The sequence below is a fragment of the Coptis chinensis genome, chromosome 9 (assembly GCF_015680905.1).
Source record: "Coptis chinensis isolate HL-2020 chromosome 9, ASM1568090v1, whole genome shotgun sequence".
Classification (NCBI taxonomy): Eukaryota; Viridiplantae; Streptophyta; class Magnoliopsida; order Ranunculales; family Ranunculaceae; genus Coptis; species Coptis chinensis.
Window position 1 is genome coordinate 41,483,542 of NC_141464.1, and position 17,971 is coordinate 41,501,512.

At 36.1% G+C, this 17,971-nt stretch overlaps 1 protein-coding gene and 1 long non-coding RNA gene across 2 annotated transcripts; one reads left to right on the forward strand and one right to left on the reverse strand.

Annotated features, from left to right (window-relative positions):
• Positions 1 to 3,752: 3,752 nt before the first annotated feature.
• LOC147476062 (putative F-box/LRR-repeat protein 23) lies at positions 3,753 to 4,676 on the reverse strand. The gene has a single exon (XM_086585621.1). The coding sequence runs from the start codon at positions 4,674 to 4,676 to the stop codon at positions 3,753 to 3,755; it is 924 nt and encodes a 307-aa protein (XP_086441747.1).
• A 4,549-nt stretch (positions 4,677 to 9,225) lies between these two features.
• Positions 9,226 to 10,629, forward strand: LOC147476063 (uncharacterized). Its single transcript, XR_015207473.1, has 2 exons — positions 9,226 to 9,346; positions 10,348 to 10,629. It is a non-coding gene; the product is annotated as an uncharacterized LOC147476063 (long non-coding RNA).
• The last annotated feature ends 7,342 nt before the right edge of the window (positions 10,630 to 17,971 follow it).

The window sequence follows — 17,971 nt, forward strand, 5'->3', positions numbered from 1 at the left end:
AATAGCACCATCAATACACAACTTAAGTTTCCCCTCCTCTTTGGCCTTCTCTTTGTTCTTCTCTTCATAACTTTCCACTGCCACAACCTTCCCTTATTAGCTTTAGTTTCGAGAACTACCCATTTGAAACCAAGGCATCTTGGTGCACTATTACATCTGACGAATCTCAATCCTAGACTTTGTCCAACGAACGGTCATAGTATCCCACATCCTCTAACACAAGGATAATCAAGCCTAGGACAATCAACCTTCCAATGATCAGCATCCCCACAGAGAAAACAAGAATTTTTTTTGATAGTGCTCGATGATGGCATTGCAATTAGTACCTACAAAATGAACATAAAACTTTAAGATTGCAATAAAGTATTAGTTGGTATAAAGCCCCCATACTTAAATATACTCTTTGCCAAAACCCCCCAAAAATATAAACCACTTTGGGATTGCTCTAGTACAGTTCAAACGGAGAAGGAGAAGAAAGAGGAGATAGAAGAATCGTAAGAAGAGAATCTCAGATGGATCGTTTATGCTACTAAGCTCCCCAATACCACCGCCCATACAAAGATTTCAATGAAAATGTCGTGGACGATGAAGGGTTGGTGGAGCGAGATGTTCGCTTGCAAAAAGTCAAGTAAAATAAGCTTATAAATGCTTTCTGAAATGAAAAAAACAATCAAAAATTGGGTATAGGTACACAGCCACAAATTTCTTTAGTTAAGAGGAAATAGCAAAAAACAAAATCGTTTTTCCTCCATAAAAATTGAAATTTGACATTTGTCTCAAATTTCAAACTGAATTTTACAATTTTGACCTCTTTTATTAGTCCCAACTAAAGAAGCAACTACCAACAAAAAAAACTACGAACTAAATTAGTTACCAGAAGAGTAGTGGGTTAATCAAAATAACTAAAATTCATCCGAAATCTACAAAATTCCAATTAAAAGTGAGATGAATTTCTGGGGAGATCAAAACAATGTGGAAAATATCAAATTCAAAAACGGAAAAAAAATAAAAATAAAAATAAAAATGTACGTTGATTATAACTAATTTCAATACAGTTTTAGCAATTTAAAATGCATCTCTGATAATTTTGAATAACATGTTTAAGCTTTGTTTGATGTAATTCAAATTGTGAAATTGTGAAAAGACAAATGGTTTTTTTTTTTTAACAAGACAATTATATTATTTGATTGTAGTACATCTTGGAGCAATACACACGCACCCTTGTCTGATGAGTGGCCCTTGATTGACGCACACACGTACAGCCTACGCCATAGTAGATTTTCGTATTATTTATTTGTAAAAGAAATTGGCAATTACAAATGAAAGGGTAAAAAGGAAAAATAATTTTTTTTAAAAACAGCTAATACACCCAAAAAGTGATGTGTTGCTAAAATTGGAGTAGAATCAAAAGATAATATTGGTATTTCTCTAGACGAAAAACATGCTAAAGAAAGTGTCTGGAGCCAAATTTCTAGATATAGAAAAAACAATAAAACCCAACGGCTCTATCATAAGGGCAAAATGGTCAATGGTCCAATATCTGTTAAACAAAATTGACGGTAAACTCAAATGATTTTCAAAATGGGAAGTTTAGTCAAAACGCTACATAGTTTTTGGGGGGTTAAGTCAAAAAACCCCTTAAGTTATATATGAGAAGAAAATATAAAAAAAGATTTTTTGCTTGTTTCCCAAGTCCTACCGCAAATTCTGGTATGCATCACTATCATAATGGAAGAAGGGGATGGACGATTTTGTAACTTTCACTCTCATGTATTTTTTGTTTTCTAATTTCTATTTCTTTATCCCTTACTTTTCATGTCCGAGATTTCGGTTTGGGGTTCTCGCCACGTCTGATGTCATTATTTTTCACTTATAATTTCAGCTCAAAAATACATTTTCATTTTAATTTCGTCATAAGCCCTATGTAAATTTAAATTTGCATATAAAAATATAAATTTACATATAGTATTTTACATATGTAAATTTAAATTTGCTTGACTTATGGCGAAATTAAAATTGAAGTGGACTTAGGGCGAAAATACTTTCAAAAATTGGGCTCTCAACCCAATTACTTGTTCATAGATTGGCCAGTTGGTTTTCAGACAGCTCTGGGCTTCTCATGAAACTTTAAGTGCTAAAGAGTATAAGGAAAGCTCGAGCTATATGGGGAAGTCCATGAAATTTACAATCACGCCTCTTAGACAGACATGGAACAGACAGTCTAGGTAAGGAATGGCAAATATGAAAATAAGGGCCTTTGTGTATTCATGTTACAGTCCATTTGAGGTAGAGAAAGTATGCTCAAAATTTATGAAACTGGAAAAAGAAAGACATATCAAGATAAGCAGAGTTTGTCTCATGTTCAATCTTTAAGATCCCTCAATGACAAGACTTGTGAAATAGAAATCTCCCTGCAGGCCCTTATTATCAACGCAAAGAACAGATAAATATGTTTCAAGTGCACACGCTGCAATACTAGGCTCCTCCACTGAACTGAAAACGAATTAGTGATATGACGGTCCATGCCTCGAGAGACTTTAAGCCTGCTATAGCTTCATTGGAGAAGAGTGAGGCAGAGCTACTCTGAGTACATTCGGTTGAATTCAAATAGCTTTGTCAAAATTGCTAAATATTAATTGCTTCATTATAAAGAATTTTTGACAAGCTGAAGGTCTGGTACCTGTTGATCAGCCGTTCTACTACATGACACAACACTCACGACACAATGCCACACCATTCTCAAAATAAAAAACTGTTCAGTTGATCCGCAGCACAGCAGGATTGTTCATTCTGACCTTTGGGAACATGAAAAGAATCTCTTACTGATGATGGCCTGCAAAACTCGTCACTTTTCTGCTGCAAATACCAGAGTCCACAAACAAGAATAGTGATTTGGAGGAACACACTAGGCCAAAATTATTATGGTCAGCCGTTCTTCCAATCAAAGCAGAGCACAAAACAGGTCACAGTAACACAAGGTATTCGACGTGCAACAAGGGTTTAGAAAACAGGAACAATATTAAAGGTAGGAGGGAAGTCTGCAACTATAAATTGCATGGCCTTTAAATAGTGTCGTCCACTCGTCCGACATCCATATTTATGTTATCTAACGAGTGCTTTTATCTGTGGAAACGGTCAAGTTTTTCCATATACAGAATTTCCATGGAATGAAGATAGGGAAAACTTATAACAGGTAAGGGTTAAACATAATTCTTCATGGATTCAGAAAGAATACAGGACAATTTCAACCATCGGGACTGTTTGAGGATATAAACAAGGACAGGTAAACCAGGGGAGCATCAAGCCTAACTACTTTGCTATTGAATATGATATTTTCATACTCGGCAAATAGTTCAGATCCAGACATCCAGAACAAGCAACGGATCGGAGAATTGCTTCAAACATGTTAAGAAAAAGTATGACAACCTAATGAAGGTTACTTGAACAATCGCCTAACAATTGTGAACTCAACAATTAATTGCATACTATAAAAATATGAACTATGCAAATATCCAAAGCAAACAGCTGAAAATGCTTCAATGACAAAAGAAAAAGTCTGGCAACATACTTTCACTAGAACAAAAGTCTTAACATTTGCATATGAACCATTCCTAACTCTCATCATCTCATGCTTCTTCGACTACTGCATACTATTTCTCAAAAACCTATATCATTTATAATAATAGGACGCCATCACTACTGCACGAGGAATTATATTTAGTCAAACGAACAAACCTCATACTATCCATTCTTCATCTAATGATTCTATCATTAGTGGAGTGAAGGTCAGGTAACTCACACACATAATCTTCATTTGAAACTTCAGATGCATCATCTTCATCATTAGATCCAAGATACTTACCTGCTCCATCAAACTCATAATCATCAGCCAAGTCATCCGGGACTACTAATTTCTCGATTCTCTCATATTTTTTCCTCAACTCCGCATTCAACTCAATATTAAAACACTCTTGAAGATTAAGATATTTAAGGTATGGACATCCATTGAGAATGGCTTCCAACCCAGTATTAGTCAGCTTATTTCTTGAAAGATGGAGACGACGTAACTTGGGCATGTAGTTTGCAATGGCCAATGCCTCCTCATCAACATCATCATTGTCATCAATATCAGAACCAGAACCTTCCTTTTCCTCGCCATTCAGTCGGAATGATTTCAATAAAGGGCAAGAACGACCAACATCCTCAATAGTTTCCGCCTTGAAATCACAATCTACCAGTTCAACTTCCTCCAGAAATGGATTATTCTCAAGTAGCTTCATCAAAGCCTCATCTGAAACTTGGTAACAACAAACAAGTCGAAGACATCTCAACGACGTACATGTTACGTAACGAGCAAGGTACATAAGTTCATCAGTAGCAAAATTTTCCATAGAAAATTCTTCCAAGTCCCCATTACATCTCTTAAAAGCTTCCCTTGCCAAATCAGCATAATCATCATAAGCATTGATATCCCAGATTTCTTGCCATGGGTTTCTCATGTCCATGCAACGATAGAGTGTAGGTTCTTTTGCGAGTTTTCGCCATGGGGAACATACCCATTGTGCACGTGCGATGATTTCCATCACTCCAAGCTTTTGAAAGATCAGTGTTGTTATTTGTTGAGGCAAAGCTAGCCAGTTTCTTGTTTCTTCAGGTTTTACTTTTACAGACTCCATAATATCAACACTTAACTCAAACTCACCTTTCAATTGAGAGCGGCGGAGAGAGTGACATTTTTTTTTTACGACTATACCCTCAAAACTACCCGCAAAGTAAATAACACCTGTGAAAGTTCCCAAAATACCCCGAAAAAAGTTCGTTGAATCTCACGGGCCGTAATTAAGTGGAGAGGGAAAATAGATGGGAACCGTAGGATCTACAGTTTGACACTAAGAGACCACCCTTCGTTAAACAGTGTTAAGATATGTAGGGCAATGGCCGTAAGGATAAGATGGCATATTTTATTGCTTAAGTTTCGTCAAAAATAGGTCGAAATATTTTGAAAATATGTAATATTTTGCAAATTTTGCAACTTTGGAATTTGGACATTTGGTATCATAGTCCATACATACTATAAACATCCACCAGTTTCCAGTTTAGTTCATTTAAAACAGACATTGGATAGAAAAAAAAAACGTTTTAAAGATTGCACCTGTTCTTTCTATTTGAAGTTTTTCATGATTATTTTGTGTTTTCGCTTGGGGTCGGTAACTTTTAAGAAGAGTAGGCAAGAACCAAACAACTTGTGTTATATCATCAATCATGAACCCGATTAAATTTGGCTTTGACAATATCCGAATCCTAATAAAACCAAAATCTTAAAATATCCGAATTTGGACATTTGGTATCATAGTCCATACATACTATAAACATCCACCGTTTCAGTTTAGATTCATTTAAAATGATAAAAAAAAACGCGTGCACTGTTCCGGTCATTACTAAAAAAAATGCAAAATAAAATTAAAAAAAAATAAAAAAACCCCAAAAAATATATTCGAACCCGAACTCGACAGACCCGAATCCAAACCCAACCCGAATAAATAACAAATATGAAAATTGACCTGAACCCGAGCTATTCGGATTTGGGTCGGGTCGGATTTGGGTCAAACCCAACCCGATTCCCTGCATTAGCCATCACAAATATAGTCCAAGCCCAATTCAATACAAATCCACACTCAGAGCTCATGCTTAAAACCTACCTACCCACCTACCCACCTACCTACAATAAAGTCCATGCTCATAAACTACCTGCCTACCTACCTACCACATAAAATCTATATCAATTACGCACATGTGTTATGTCAAACAACTTCCACAACATTACCCATTCATTTGAATAACTTCCACCACATCATTTTGTGGCAGTTCTCTAATAGTTTATCCCACGAATGGAGAATGGGGAAGTAACTGCACTGACCATATCTATAAAATCATAACTACGTCGAGACTTGATCACATCTCATTATTGGGTACGTAGGCAGCGAATTCAAAAGCTCACTCTCATCTCTCCCCAACAACCATCTCCAAAACCATCTCCAAAACCATTACTTCCAACCCTCAACTAGTGTGTTTTAGCAAATCTTGGCGAAACATATTTAGCGCTGTATGTGCTCCTACCTTCAACCACAAAAAGTTACGTTAATTACGTCACGAAGAACAAACAACGGTGAAAATTCTCATCTTGCCTCTCAAGTTCAGCACTCAATTTCTGCAAATGAGAATTCACTTTCCAAGTCTGATGGTTCTCAACCAACTACGACTGAGAGGGTGGGTATATGTGTCGTCTGTGCTCCTAACCTCAACCACAAAAAAAATTACGTCAATGGCTTCACGAAGAAGAAACAAACAACGTGAAAATTCTTTTATTGCCATTCAAGTTCATCAGCACTCAACTTCTGCGAATAAGAATTCACTTTCCAAGTCCGATAATTCTCAACCATCTGCGACTGAGAGGGTGGGTATCTGTGTCGTATATGTTCCTACCCTCAACTGCAAAAAGTTACGCACTACCAAAAAAAGGCTTCTTGCGGCGATGATTTTGATGCGGCCATCGATTTGAAGGTTACAAGTACTTTTTTGTAGCGGCCATACTTAGTTGAGGAAAAATGTTGTTTATTTCTAGCTTCGGCTTGTCACCATCTGCGGCTAAATGTGCATCTCTAGCCTCGGGATTATATGGGTCGCTGCTAAATGTACATTTCTAGTCTCGAGATTATGTGGGCCGCTGCTAAATGTGCATCTCTAGCCTCGGGATTATGTGGGCCGCGGCTAAATGTTGAGCTTTTAGTGGCGAGGTAACGTTGGCCATGGCCAAATGTTTTTTTCTATTAGTTTATTGGTTTATCTAGAAGGCAAAAAAATGGGCAAAATTTGACCCGCCCTTTATTTCCATATCCCGCCCATTTCGCCCAAAAAAATCAAAAACAAAAACCCAAACAAAATAGACGACCTAAATATTTTCTCTCTTTCCCAAACTAAACTATTACTGAAATCTCAAAACCCATTTTCATACCTTACCAAAAGCGAAAGATTTCCTTACTACTAATTCACAACCAGCTGGTAAGCTTTAGTTCAATGTATTTTTTTTTTCCTTCTAAAAATTCATTTAATTTGAGGTGGAGATTCAATATTTTATGTCTTAAGTCTCCATCGACTTGTAGGTATAATGTTTTGGATGCTTTTGTTGATTTCTTCAACTTTTGTTTTGTTGTATCCTTGTTTGAAGATAATGCCCTATGTACTACTGAGTGGTGTAGAAGAGTGTGATACATTTATTTGCTTCTGGTGTCTTTGATTGTTTTGAAAGTCCAATGTTCTCGAAATATTGTGCCTGAGTGGTAGATGATGGACATGTCACTTAAAACTTAAAAGGGACCCCGCATAGACGCATAGTAGCAAATAATAAAATTTTCTGATAGTTTGGTTTTGAACGATGTGGCATGAAAGATTCCACTGTGTTTTTTGAGATTTTAAGCCATGTTAAAGTTTGGATTTTGGAAGGACCAAACAAGGGAATCTTGGCTAAAATGTAACTCAACTAAAGGTGTAGACTTCTGGTTCACAGTTCACACACAAACATACGGATAAATTTTGATCTCTGACAATCTTTCAAAGTTCTAAAACTTTTGCCTCTTGAGTATTTTGGGACCATGACCATGAGTCTTTATATCTGATGTTCTGATCTTAATAGCACTTATGTAGTTAGGCAGAGGACCCTAAAACAAAATGGTTCGAGACTTTGAGCTAAGAATAAGGGTGAAATTTTCATTGGAAGATGATAGAAAATATCGTTTAGCTTAAACAAGCGACAGACCATCCAACAGCATGCCCAGATTACAAAGATGCATGCCCATATAGAGGGCATTAACTGTCAAAGTATCCTTGTTTGAAGATAATCATCTTTAATAATCTGCAAAGCTAAATTGAAGATACTTATTTGGTAGAGTTAGATAATGAGTTTTAAGGGGAACATTTGGGATTTCGAGCTTGCTTTTTGTTACATGTTGTTAAATACTTGAAGGAATTTTGTTTGCATTCTGGAATCTGATAACAATCCATGTTAGATATTGCTCAAGTAGGTTACGATACAATGTTAGAGATTTCTATTCAAGGTAGACTATCATTTGGAAGTGGTTTTTCTTTTTTTATATTTTTAGTTTTGATTTTTATCAATAAAACACTTGTTGAAGTTTGAGGTAGAACTATAAGGCAGTAACTAGAGAAACATAAAAGAAAGATCAGGGCAACAACATGAACCCCCAAAACCTAACACAAGAGTAGAAGAGCGGTCTACTACTTCACTCAAAGAACCAATAAACAACTAAACACGAAGAACAGTCCTTAAGGTCTGGTACTTTTTATGAAGGAAAGTAGGCAGCCATGGGAGATAATTGGGGAGCCTCATGCCCTCATGTGTAACAATTAAGTCCATGATACACTTCCAAATGTCTGCACCTGGTATTTCTTTTGTTAGTGCCTCCTACTACCCTGTAACCTTAATCACACAAACCGTGTACAAGGTATATCGCTCCCGATCTAAAACCACGGTTTGGCGAATTTCAACTGAAAGCTTCTAAAATCCGCGCTTTGAAATTTCTAAAATTGCGCTCTCAATTTTTCGAACAGCATTTTCAGTTTTTCAGTATCTTTTTGGCCTTATTTTTTATTTTATTATATTTCTTGTTTCATTTGATTAGTTATATAATGTGTGGACATGTATTGTATTAAAACTCAACATGTCATTTTCTAAACTAGATATCAGCATGCTTGCTTGCTTTGGTAGGGATGTCTAGCTTGCTCTAATGTGATATTCAACATATGTGTCATCTCATTTTATTTGATATGTACTACTAAACCATTTTAGGGTGATTAGTTCCTTATATTCACTGAGAAGTTGCAATGCTAGATTTGTGTGTACTTGGTTTGAACTCTTAATATTTGTTTCCATATTATATTGTATTTTATCATTGTTTTTACTTGTTATTAAGTTTAACATGCTTGGGCTGAGATAGTAAAATATGTTAAATGCTTGTGTTATGTTGTTGTAATCATACTCCCCGTTAAGTACGATTAGCATAGGTAGGTCTTCAAGAAACGGATGCCTTTTTCCTATTTTATTTTATTTTAGTGACTTTTCATTCTTGATAGATTTCAATGTTAATTAGGCTTCTTATGTATTAAGGAGGATTCTCTTATATGTTTGGTTATGTATTTGTTGTGTGTTAGTTAGCACTTGTTTGCAGAATCTATGGGAGTATTGATGACGTCATCACATCGATTTGATTGGACTAAATATTGGGAGCAACAAAGTGGAAATGATAAATTATGGCTATGGAACACGCTTAAGGTAAATGTAATAACCCTGAATTTACCTAAGACTAATTCGGCAGTTTTCTTGTATGCTTAGGATTAGTATGGTGACTAGCATGTGTAAGAGATCTATCTGCATTAATTAACTTCCCCATTCTCATCTATTGCAATACCACCATAGCCATGACCACTAGATCCTTCTCCAAGTTGCAAGTTTTAATAGTCTATGAACCCTTAGATTTTTTAAAGTATGTAGATTAATAGTCTTAAAGACTCATCCACTCCTTGTTGGTATTGATCGATAGTATTAAAAGTAATACATAGATGATGTTTAAAGAATTAATAAGGTAAAAATGAGCTTCCTCTAATTCTTTGTGTTCACTTCTAAAAAAAAAAGGCTTGTTATGTCATTTTAAAAGTGACACAAGTCAATTGTGTCAGTTTTGGAATGAATTTGAAACCGACATAAGTACCGCTGACACAATAAGTTTAACAAAAACCGACACATCAAGTGATTTTGTTGTGTCGGATTTGGATTACCAAAACAACCTCACTAGATGATAAAACCGACACATCATGGTTGATGGTTTTGTTGAGATTGTTCTGGTGATAACGTGGAGATGTATGTATGTTAGTTGCACTGTATAAGTCGTGTATTAGGGTTTTTGGAATAGTGTTTGTATATTTATAGTTTTCTTCTTATTCGAGGATTGGTTACTTGATTTAACTGGCATTGGTCAAGATGGTTAAGTAGCTGGTTCTACGAATCAGTATATCTTTTAGTAGTTGAATTTACGACTGAGGTATGAGATTTTATATTTTGTTTGGATGTATTCTTATTAAATTTTCAAGTTATGACAAGTTTTATGTTTATGAAATGTTGATAGTACAGAAGAGACTCTATCGAAATTTTTACTATATATGCACTTTATTTACATTCTTTTAGATTTTCATCTACTTTTGGTGTTGTCCACATTTACATGGCTGCTTTTATATAAACTCTATTTTTAGGGTTTAACATTTTTATCTTTTTTGTAGAGATGAACAAGATGAATACTAGTATTGGAATTGATGACCCGCGTTTTTTGCATACTTGAATTTGGTTGGATAGGCATCATTGGAGCAATGTTAAAGTTTTTTGTTTTTGTGTATTGGAAGCGGCCATTATATTGGACTAGCAATAATTTCTTTTGTAGATTTGAAACTTGTAAATTCTTTTGTAGATTGGAAACTTGTGAAGGTTTTTGGATTATGGTATTGGCCAAGTTTAACGTGATGTAATGAATTTGACGATGAATATTATTTATTTGTTTTTGTCGATATTTGGTTAATTAAGTATGTTTCTTATTATTTATTTATGAAGCTTGTTGAGATATAGGTTCAAATTGAAGTGATTTGAACAGGTGCAAAATTGAAAATAGGTGCCCTTAAAAAAACCACATTTAGCAACGGCCATGGCTGCAGCGAGATGTAGTTGTAGAGTCTACTGGAGAATTTTTTTGTGGCAGCCACCCTCGCAGCTAAAGATATTTGAATAGTTTTGGCAAATTCAAAATTTTCAAACTTTTTGTGGCAGCCACCCCCGTAGCTAAAGATATTTGAAAAGTTTTGGCAAATTCAAAATTTTCAAATTTTTTGTCGCGGCCAAACCGTGGCAACACATATTTTGATTTTCTTTTATTTTTTATTTTTTTATAATTCAAAAAACATTTAGCCTCGGTAACTCTCCTGTGGCAAGAGATTACTTTTAGCCGCGGGTGCACCTTTTCCGTGGCAAAAGACATTTTGCGACACCAAATAGTGCCTCGGGCGTGGCAAGAAGTTTTGCCGCGGCAAAATGCATTTTGTGGCGGTTTTGGGTACTTTTGGCCACGGCCGACGGCCGCAGCAAAAAGCCTTATTTTTAGTAGTGATGTCAATGACATCATCAAACACTCAACCTAATGGAGAGGACCATCCTCCCGTTCAACTTTCAAATTCAAAAGCTAATAGATATTCCCACGTCTCCAAAAACATCAATGGTTCCCAACAATCATCTAATGCAATTGAGAGAGTGAATATCCACATTGCGGATCCAACAACTCTGGTCAATCGTCATCTCTAGAGATTGGAAAACGGAAACAACCATCTCAGGAGACAACTACGACAACAACTTGAAGTTAATTTGGAACCAACGAAACCAACACGTAAGGAAAGATGTATTTGGGATCGTTTGGACGTTGTTGGATCCTCGTATAGCCAATCAAAGAATAAAAGCACTTGCTCACGCTCCAAAAGAAATCGTGTGAGTCTATTAAAGAAGGTTGCTCACAAACAAAACTACAATATGAGTAGGCAGTTCCGACGACCCTCAATTTCGAATGTGATTGTGAGTGAGTCTAGAAACTCTTCTGCTAACTTTGCAGCCAATCACTCAATGGAGTGGCAGACAACTCATCGAAGATATGAAGAAAAATAATGTTGTGTAGCCAATTATAGTCGAAAGGCCATAAGATGTCGGCTCTCTCCTAGAAGAAATTATTTGGACTTATCAAAGATATGAAGAAAAATAATGTTGGTGTAGCCGATCATAGCCGAAAGGCTATAAGAGGTCGGCTCTCTCCTAGAAGAAATTATCTGGACTCATCGAAGATATGAAGAAAAATAATGTTGGTGTAGCCGATCATAGCTGAAAAACTATAAGAGGTCGACTATCTCCTAGAAAAAGTTATCTAAACGTCCGAACCACTAGAGTAGGTAGGCATGACATACCACAAATGGAGGTTCGACATGCAGTTTATTGCTAGGATGCCGATATCAATTAGCACGCTTTAGTAGTTCAACGTCTCTGGAGGGTCTCTCTGCAAGTAGTAGTTCCAACCTTTGAGCTCTCCGGTTGACTAAGGCATGCTCCACATAATATGTCAATTGACGGTAGTAGCTTTGTATAAGGTGACTCACTTACATAGGAACAAAACTATTGCTAACATATTATCTACACCACCCAAATCGTGTATTTCCAATTCGGGTATGTTTATGCTAAACTTCTCCCTCAAATCTCCAAAACTTCTCAGTGCACTTCTATTTACAGACCTACATGGCAAGCTACTAGACGAAGAACCCTCCTCTACGTCGTCACTACTAGAAATAGCAACGACGAACCCAAAAACCTCTGCCCCTTCAGACCTTAGCAACCTCTCAAGATCATCAGAGCGGGTATCCTCGAAATCAGACATCCTTTCTAAAAATACAAGCTTTACAAGACCACCAACGACCTATTGATATTAGCTTTTCCTTATGTTAGAGATTAGAATCTCTAATTTGGTAAAAAAGCAACTCAAAGTTCCTTACTCACGATTTTCGTTTTCGTAGAGCTAAAGTAAGGATTCGAACCAACCTAAAGTCTATGACAACTACAAATTGTTTGTTACTCTTAGGAAACTAATGAGTAAGGTTATATTACTAATGCTAGGTTTCTTTCCTACACAACATTAAGAAAAACATTAAAGTTTGAAATCATGCACTTAATACAAAAAACAAATTACTAAAGAAAGAAAAGTGGAGAGCTAATCCTCCTCATGTGAAACTAACATTTAGTTGTTGATTTGAAAAGTTTATTGATTCTTCCTAGACTCATAGACAAGCCCTTAATGGAAGAAAACTTTATCCCTAGTATGTACAACTCACTTAAGAGCTCATACATGCTAGCAAGTGGAACCAAGCAATGACTTATCTCTAAGCTCATTGCTTTGATTCCTAACTAGACACTACACCAACTATCATTTTGGGATAGGATGTAGAGCTAGTTGTTCTTCTTAATAACCTACCAAACCAACAACAATTGTTTTTCCCTCACATGAATTGGATTAACTCCCCAAAAGGGAAGTTAGCTCATGATCCATGGGACAAGGAAATTACAACTAGAAAAACAAAAAGAGAGAGAAGAGGAAGAAGATAAACAATCAAACTCACTTGATTTTTATTTTCTAGAAGAAAACAAATGTTTCCTCCATTAAAACTATTACAAACTTTCTTACAAAAACTAAAACTAAAAACTAAAAATAGCTAAGGAACTAAAATAATACAAGGTAAGGAAAATAAGTCAAGGGAGTAAATGGAGTGTCCCCCCTTGTTTTGTTTTCTTCTCCATTTGAGAGACATCTCATTTCCTCCCATGTGAAACATCAAACCACATTTACTTCATTTTTATCCACCACATTAAAACAAAGTGACACCTTGCCTTTTTTCACTATTAACACCTAATCTAATTAATTACATGCAAGGTGTCAACTTTGCACCAATAATTTGTTATTTTTGTCTTGACATGTTCCATGATTGATGACTCATCCAATCTTGTAGGCCCGCATAGTGGGTCCTATGTGTAGTCTAGTGGCGGTCCGGTCTTTGGGCAATTTTACAACTTCCCGCCTATGCGTAGAGTTCATCGCCCTGATTGTCTGAGCAGCTCACTTGTCGCATTCGGAGTCCTGGTTCAAGAGGTAGGAGCTTCGGAAGTTTGATGCTTCTGTGCGGATTTGGAAGAATTCATATATATGTCGTTCCTCGTGCTTTATTTCAGGTTTAAACCATATTTCCATGTTTGCTGCGAATACCTGCAAAAGTATGAAAACATATTTATTTCATGATTATTAAACACATAGTTAACCAAATTTATATGTCTCAACGGGGTTTCATAATACACTTTTGGGTGCTTATCACCTATCTACCAACAAATGATATCTAAACAATGATATAGAGAAAGAAAATAGTGAATAACTAACCTGTTACTCTCTAAACCATGCTAAAAAGGAATGGTGCAAATGGTAGGGAGATATGCTCAAAGTGAACCTTTTAGTTATCCAAAGTGTATTCAATACGACACCCTTTTGATTCCCAATACAAGCAATCATGACACCAAACCCTATAACGACACGTCTTCTACTAAGCTGTTTTTGGTAATCTCGGGTTATTTACACCCATCCAGGGAACTGAAGCGGTTACTATTCCTTTTTTCAAAAATCCTTTCGGATGTGCTCCTCACGTGCTATCTTAAAACTCTCACCAGATCGCTATGAACGCCCTACAATGATCTGCTGAGCGGGGGCTGTGTGAGGGATTAATACCCAAATCCTATGGATATTATACACGTGCCCAGCACAAATGAAACTACTAACCAATCTGTACCAAGTACTCTTTCAGGTCGCTTGATTATAACACGTACAGTCCAGATCGCTCCCCAGCATATCGAACCAAGCAGTCGATCTCTATAGAGAGATCGTCCTACTAGTTTGACCATTAGCAACCTCCAAAAGGTCCATGCTTGTTCACGCGGTAACGGCTAGTAACGGATGCCACAACTGTCATCATCAAGATCGAAGCTCCAGGTGTGCACCCTATTACTCGCCACGACTTGCCATCATGAGTCATTAAATGGCCTAAAGTCCTGAACTTGACCTGACATGGGAGAAGAGGAAACGCGGGCATCTTGCCTATATAAAGAGAAGAGGAACTACGTCTTACCTGATTCAAGTCTCTCCCCCGAGAGTGAGAACTTAATACGTAGGCAATTCACACACACGAACTCGGTCCAAATCCAATCCACAAAACCATTCTCTCCCAATCAGCCCACATTTGTAAGGTTGTACCAAACCCAACCTTTACAGGAGTCCCAAGGGAGTTATTAAAGGAGTCTAAGTAAAACTACTCTTTTATATAACAATTTATACAACACCTTTTTATAGCTCGATCTTACCCCAATAAAGTTCATATCCACAAAATTTTCAAAACATTTGAAAATCTCTACCCCTTTTAAAAGTTGATTTGAAAATGCATGTTTATTTTAACGGTTAGGATTTAAAATTTTGCAACCCTTTTTACATCTTTAGAAATTTCCAAATAGGCCAATTTTTTGCAGAGATGTTATCTATGGCAGGAAGTATGAAAACTACTAAAAATATAGTCATAAGTAAATTTGTGGATAGATGAATGTCAGTGTATAAAAAGTGTTGTATATTGATTGATACTACATTTTCGAACTTTAATTTATCAAAAGAAATTTGTGTTCTTGTTAGTTGCGGTTTGAAAATTGAAATATTTTTGTCCCAAAGTAAAATTAGGTTTTTATACACTGAAATGTAAGTTGCAAAGTGAAATTTTGGGTTTCAAGATCAAAATTGAGTCGCAAAAAGTAAAATTAGTACTTGATTAGCTGATAGATAGTACTGTGGACAAGGACTTAATTGGCTTTGATGTATAGTGGATGTTGCTTAAATCACCATGAAAGTGGAGAAGAAACTAAGAAAAAGACTTGGAGAAGGAAGGGTGAGTTGTAGACTCTGGGTAGAGTAAACTTTTGTTAAGAACGCAAAAAAAATCTCGTTATGGTTTCCCCATAGTATGGTATGCTTTAATAGGATGCTTGTGTGGTCCTCCATCTGGATAGTATGTGGCAACTATATACCATGTGTTTGGCTAGCACAAGAGAGCGGTTGGAGAGCTAGTTTGCAAGGATCCATCAACATAACAACCTCTCACACAAGATTCTTCTATTGCCAAAAGCATGCCTAATAAATGATATACAAGAAAAAAAAAGCTTCTAGCACAATTACCTTATGGCTAGGTTTGAGTTTGAGTTGGATTCTGAAAAATCCAAAACCGAATTGATAAGATAATTGGGTACCCGAAACCAAACTGAACTGATATATATATTACAAACCAAAACGGAAACCAAAATCAAACAGATAAGAAATATTATAAACCGAACTGAAAACTATAAAATCAATTAAATCCTAAATCAAATTAATTAATTTTAGACACATACTTGATAAAACCTATACAAAATTAATCATACATATTACTCAAATACCATCGTATCGGTTCGGTGGAGGGCAAATCCGAAACCAAACCAATATCTTATCGATTTGATTTGATGGAGGGCAAATTAAATTTCCAAAACCCAAACTTTTTTTTTTATCGGTTTGGTTCAATACCATTGACATCCCTACTTATGGCGACATCCAACAACCTTAAACAAACTAGCCATGCAGCCCGACCGTTGGGCCTGCTATTTTAAAACTTATTATGTCTGGGCCTGTTAATTTTCAGGCTAAAGTATTTTGGTTGATGTACTTACTGCAAAAGCGCATTTGTATAATGAACACGCGGTAACAATTTACCATCAGTTGTTTGACACTTCGAGTTATTCAGAATTTCAGACAGGAGCCAAATGCATCTTTTCATTAGAAGAGTGCTTAATGCATAAGCCCATTTTTGTATGATGAACAGGTGGTAACATTTTCTATTTTATTCTGTTGGATCATGTTATAAACCTACCAAGATAAAATCTGACGCAATGGAATTACTAAATGAAGCAAGACATCTAATATTTCACAAAATCAAAATGACAAAATTTGCACTGAAACATAGTTGAGAGAACAACCATACTTGCTTGTCAACCACAGCAAACAAACGTTAGCAAATGAGCTGCCTTGTTTGCTTGTTGACCCCTATAGCAAATATCAACTTCCTCAAAACCACCCGTTAACAATTTACACTCTCTTAATAAGTTTCCATAACCAATTCTCCTTACTGGTAACATGTGCCACCTCAAGCGTATGGCCCATATCTCTGCCATGGAATTAGTAAGATTGCGAAAGTTTTACCTACGCCATGCACTTTCCAATGCATTTCTCATCCCAATACTGATACCTACACAATTAGATGTAGCAACAACCATTGGTGATAGTTTTTACCGTATCATGTGGTGGGGAAATTCATCTTTTATATATATTGTTTTCTTGCTTCGGCAGGGCAGTCAGGTACGTCCACTGTTTGACAAAGCTACTTCTTAGGCTTAACAATTACCCAATAGTAAATATTATTTGAATGACTTGAACAACATATTTAACACATACCATTTACAAATATTTTGTAGAGAACCCAAGACATTTTCATGACATTTATTTAAACTAATTGGAATAGTATCAACAGCAAAAGCACATAATTTAGTAAACATCATAATGTGGTTCTATCAGTTAAGTTTACCATTCATGATCAGATGATCTATATCCCTAAAACATATAATAAATATAAAACTTAAGACAGTGAAGCAATCTACATAAATTTCTGCATGCAACGGAAAATAATTGACTGTCATAAAAAAAAAAAAAAAAAAAAAATCATGAATGGAGAGACTTTGAAGAGAAAAATGTGTGTATTGAATGTATGTCTAGTTATCTTGTGGTCGTGTTGGTGAGTTGTGAACATAGAAAACGAAGCACCAAAGCGCTATCTATCTAAAAATTTTATGTCAATAAACCATAACCCCAAAACCTAAGGAAATAAACTGTTATACATAAGCATCATCTGCAGCATCCGAGTTTTCATTGAACCACTTGAGGGCCGCCATGACAACATCCTTATATTCTTTCCTATACGCCTATCCGTCAGTGAGTTTGTTCTTCATGCCGTAGATATATGTTTCTAAATTGTTACGGGCATGAATCTTTTCCATAACCTCCTTGTCTGCCCTGCAAACTTATCTGCTTCTCGAATTATATGGTCAATCTACTCCTGACTCCGACAACCCTTGTAGTTAAGGATGGTGATTGTTTCTTCTACGCAAGTGGTCTTGTCCTCAACCTTAACTTTCAGGACACCAAAGACATTAACCTCATATGTTACT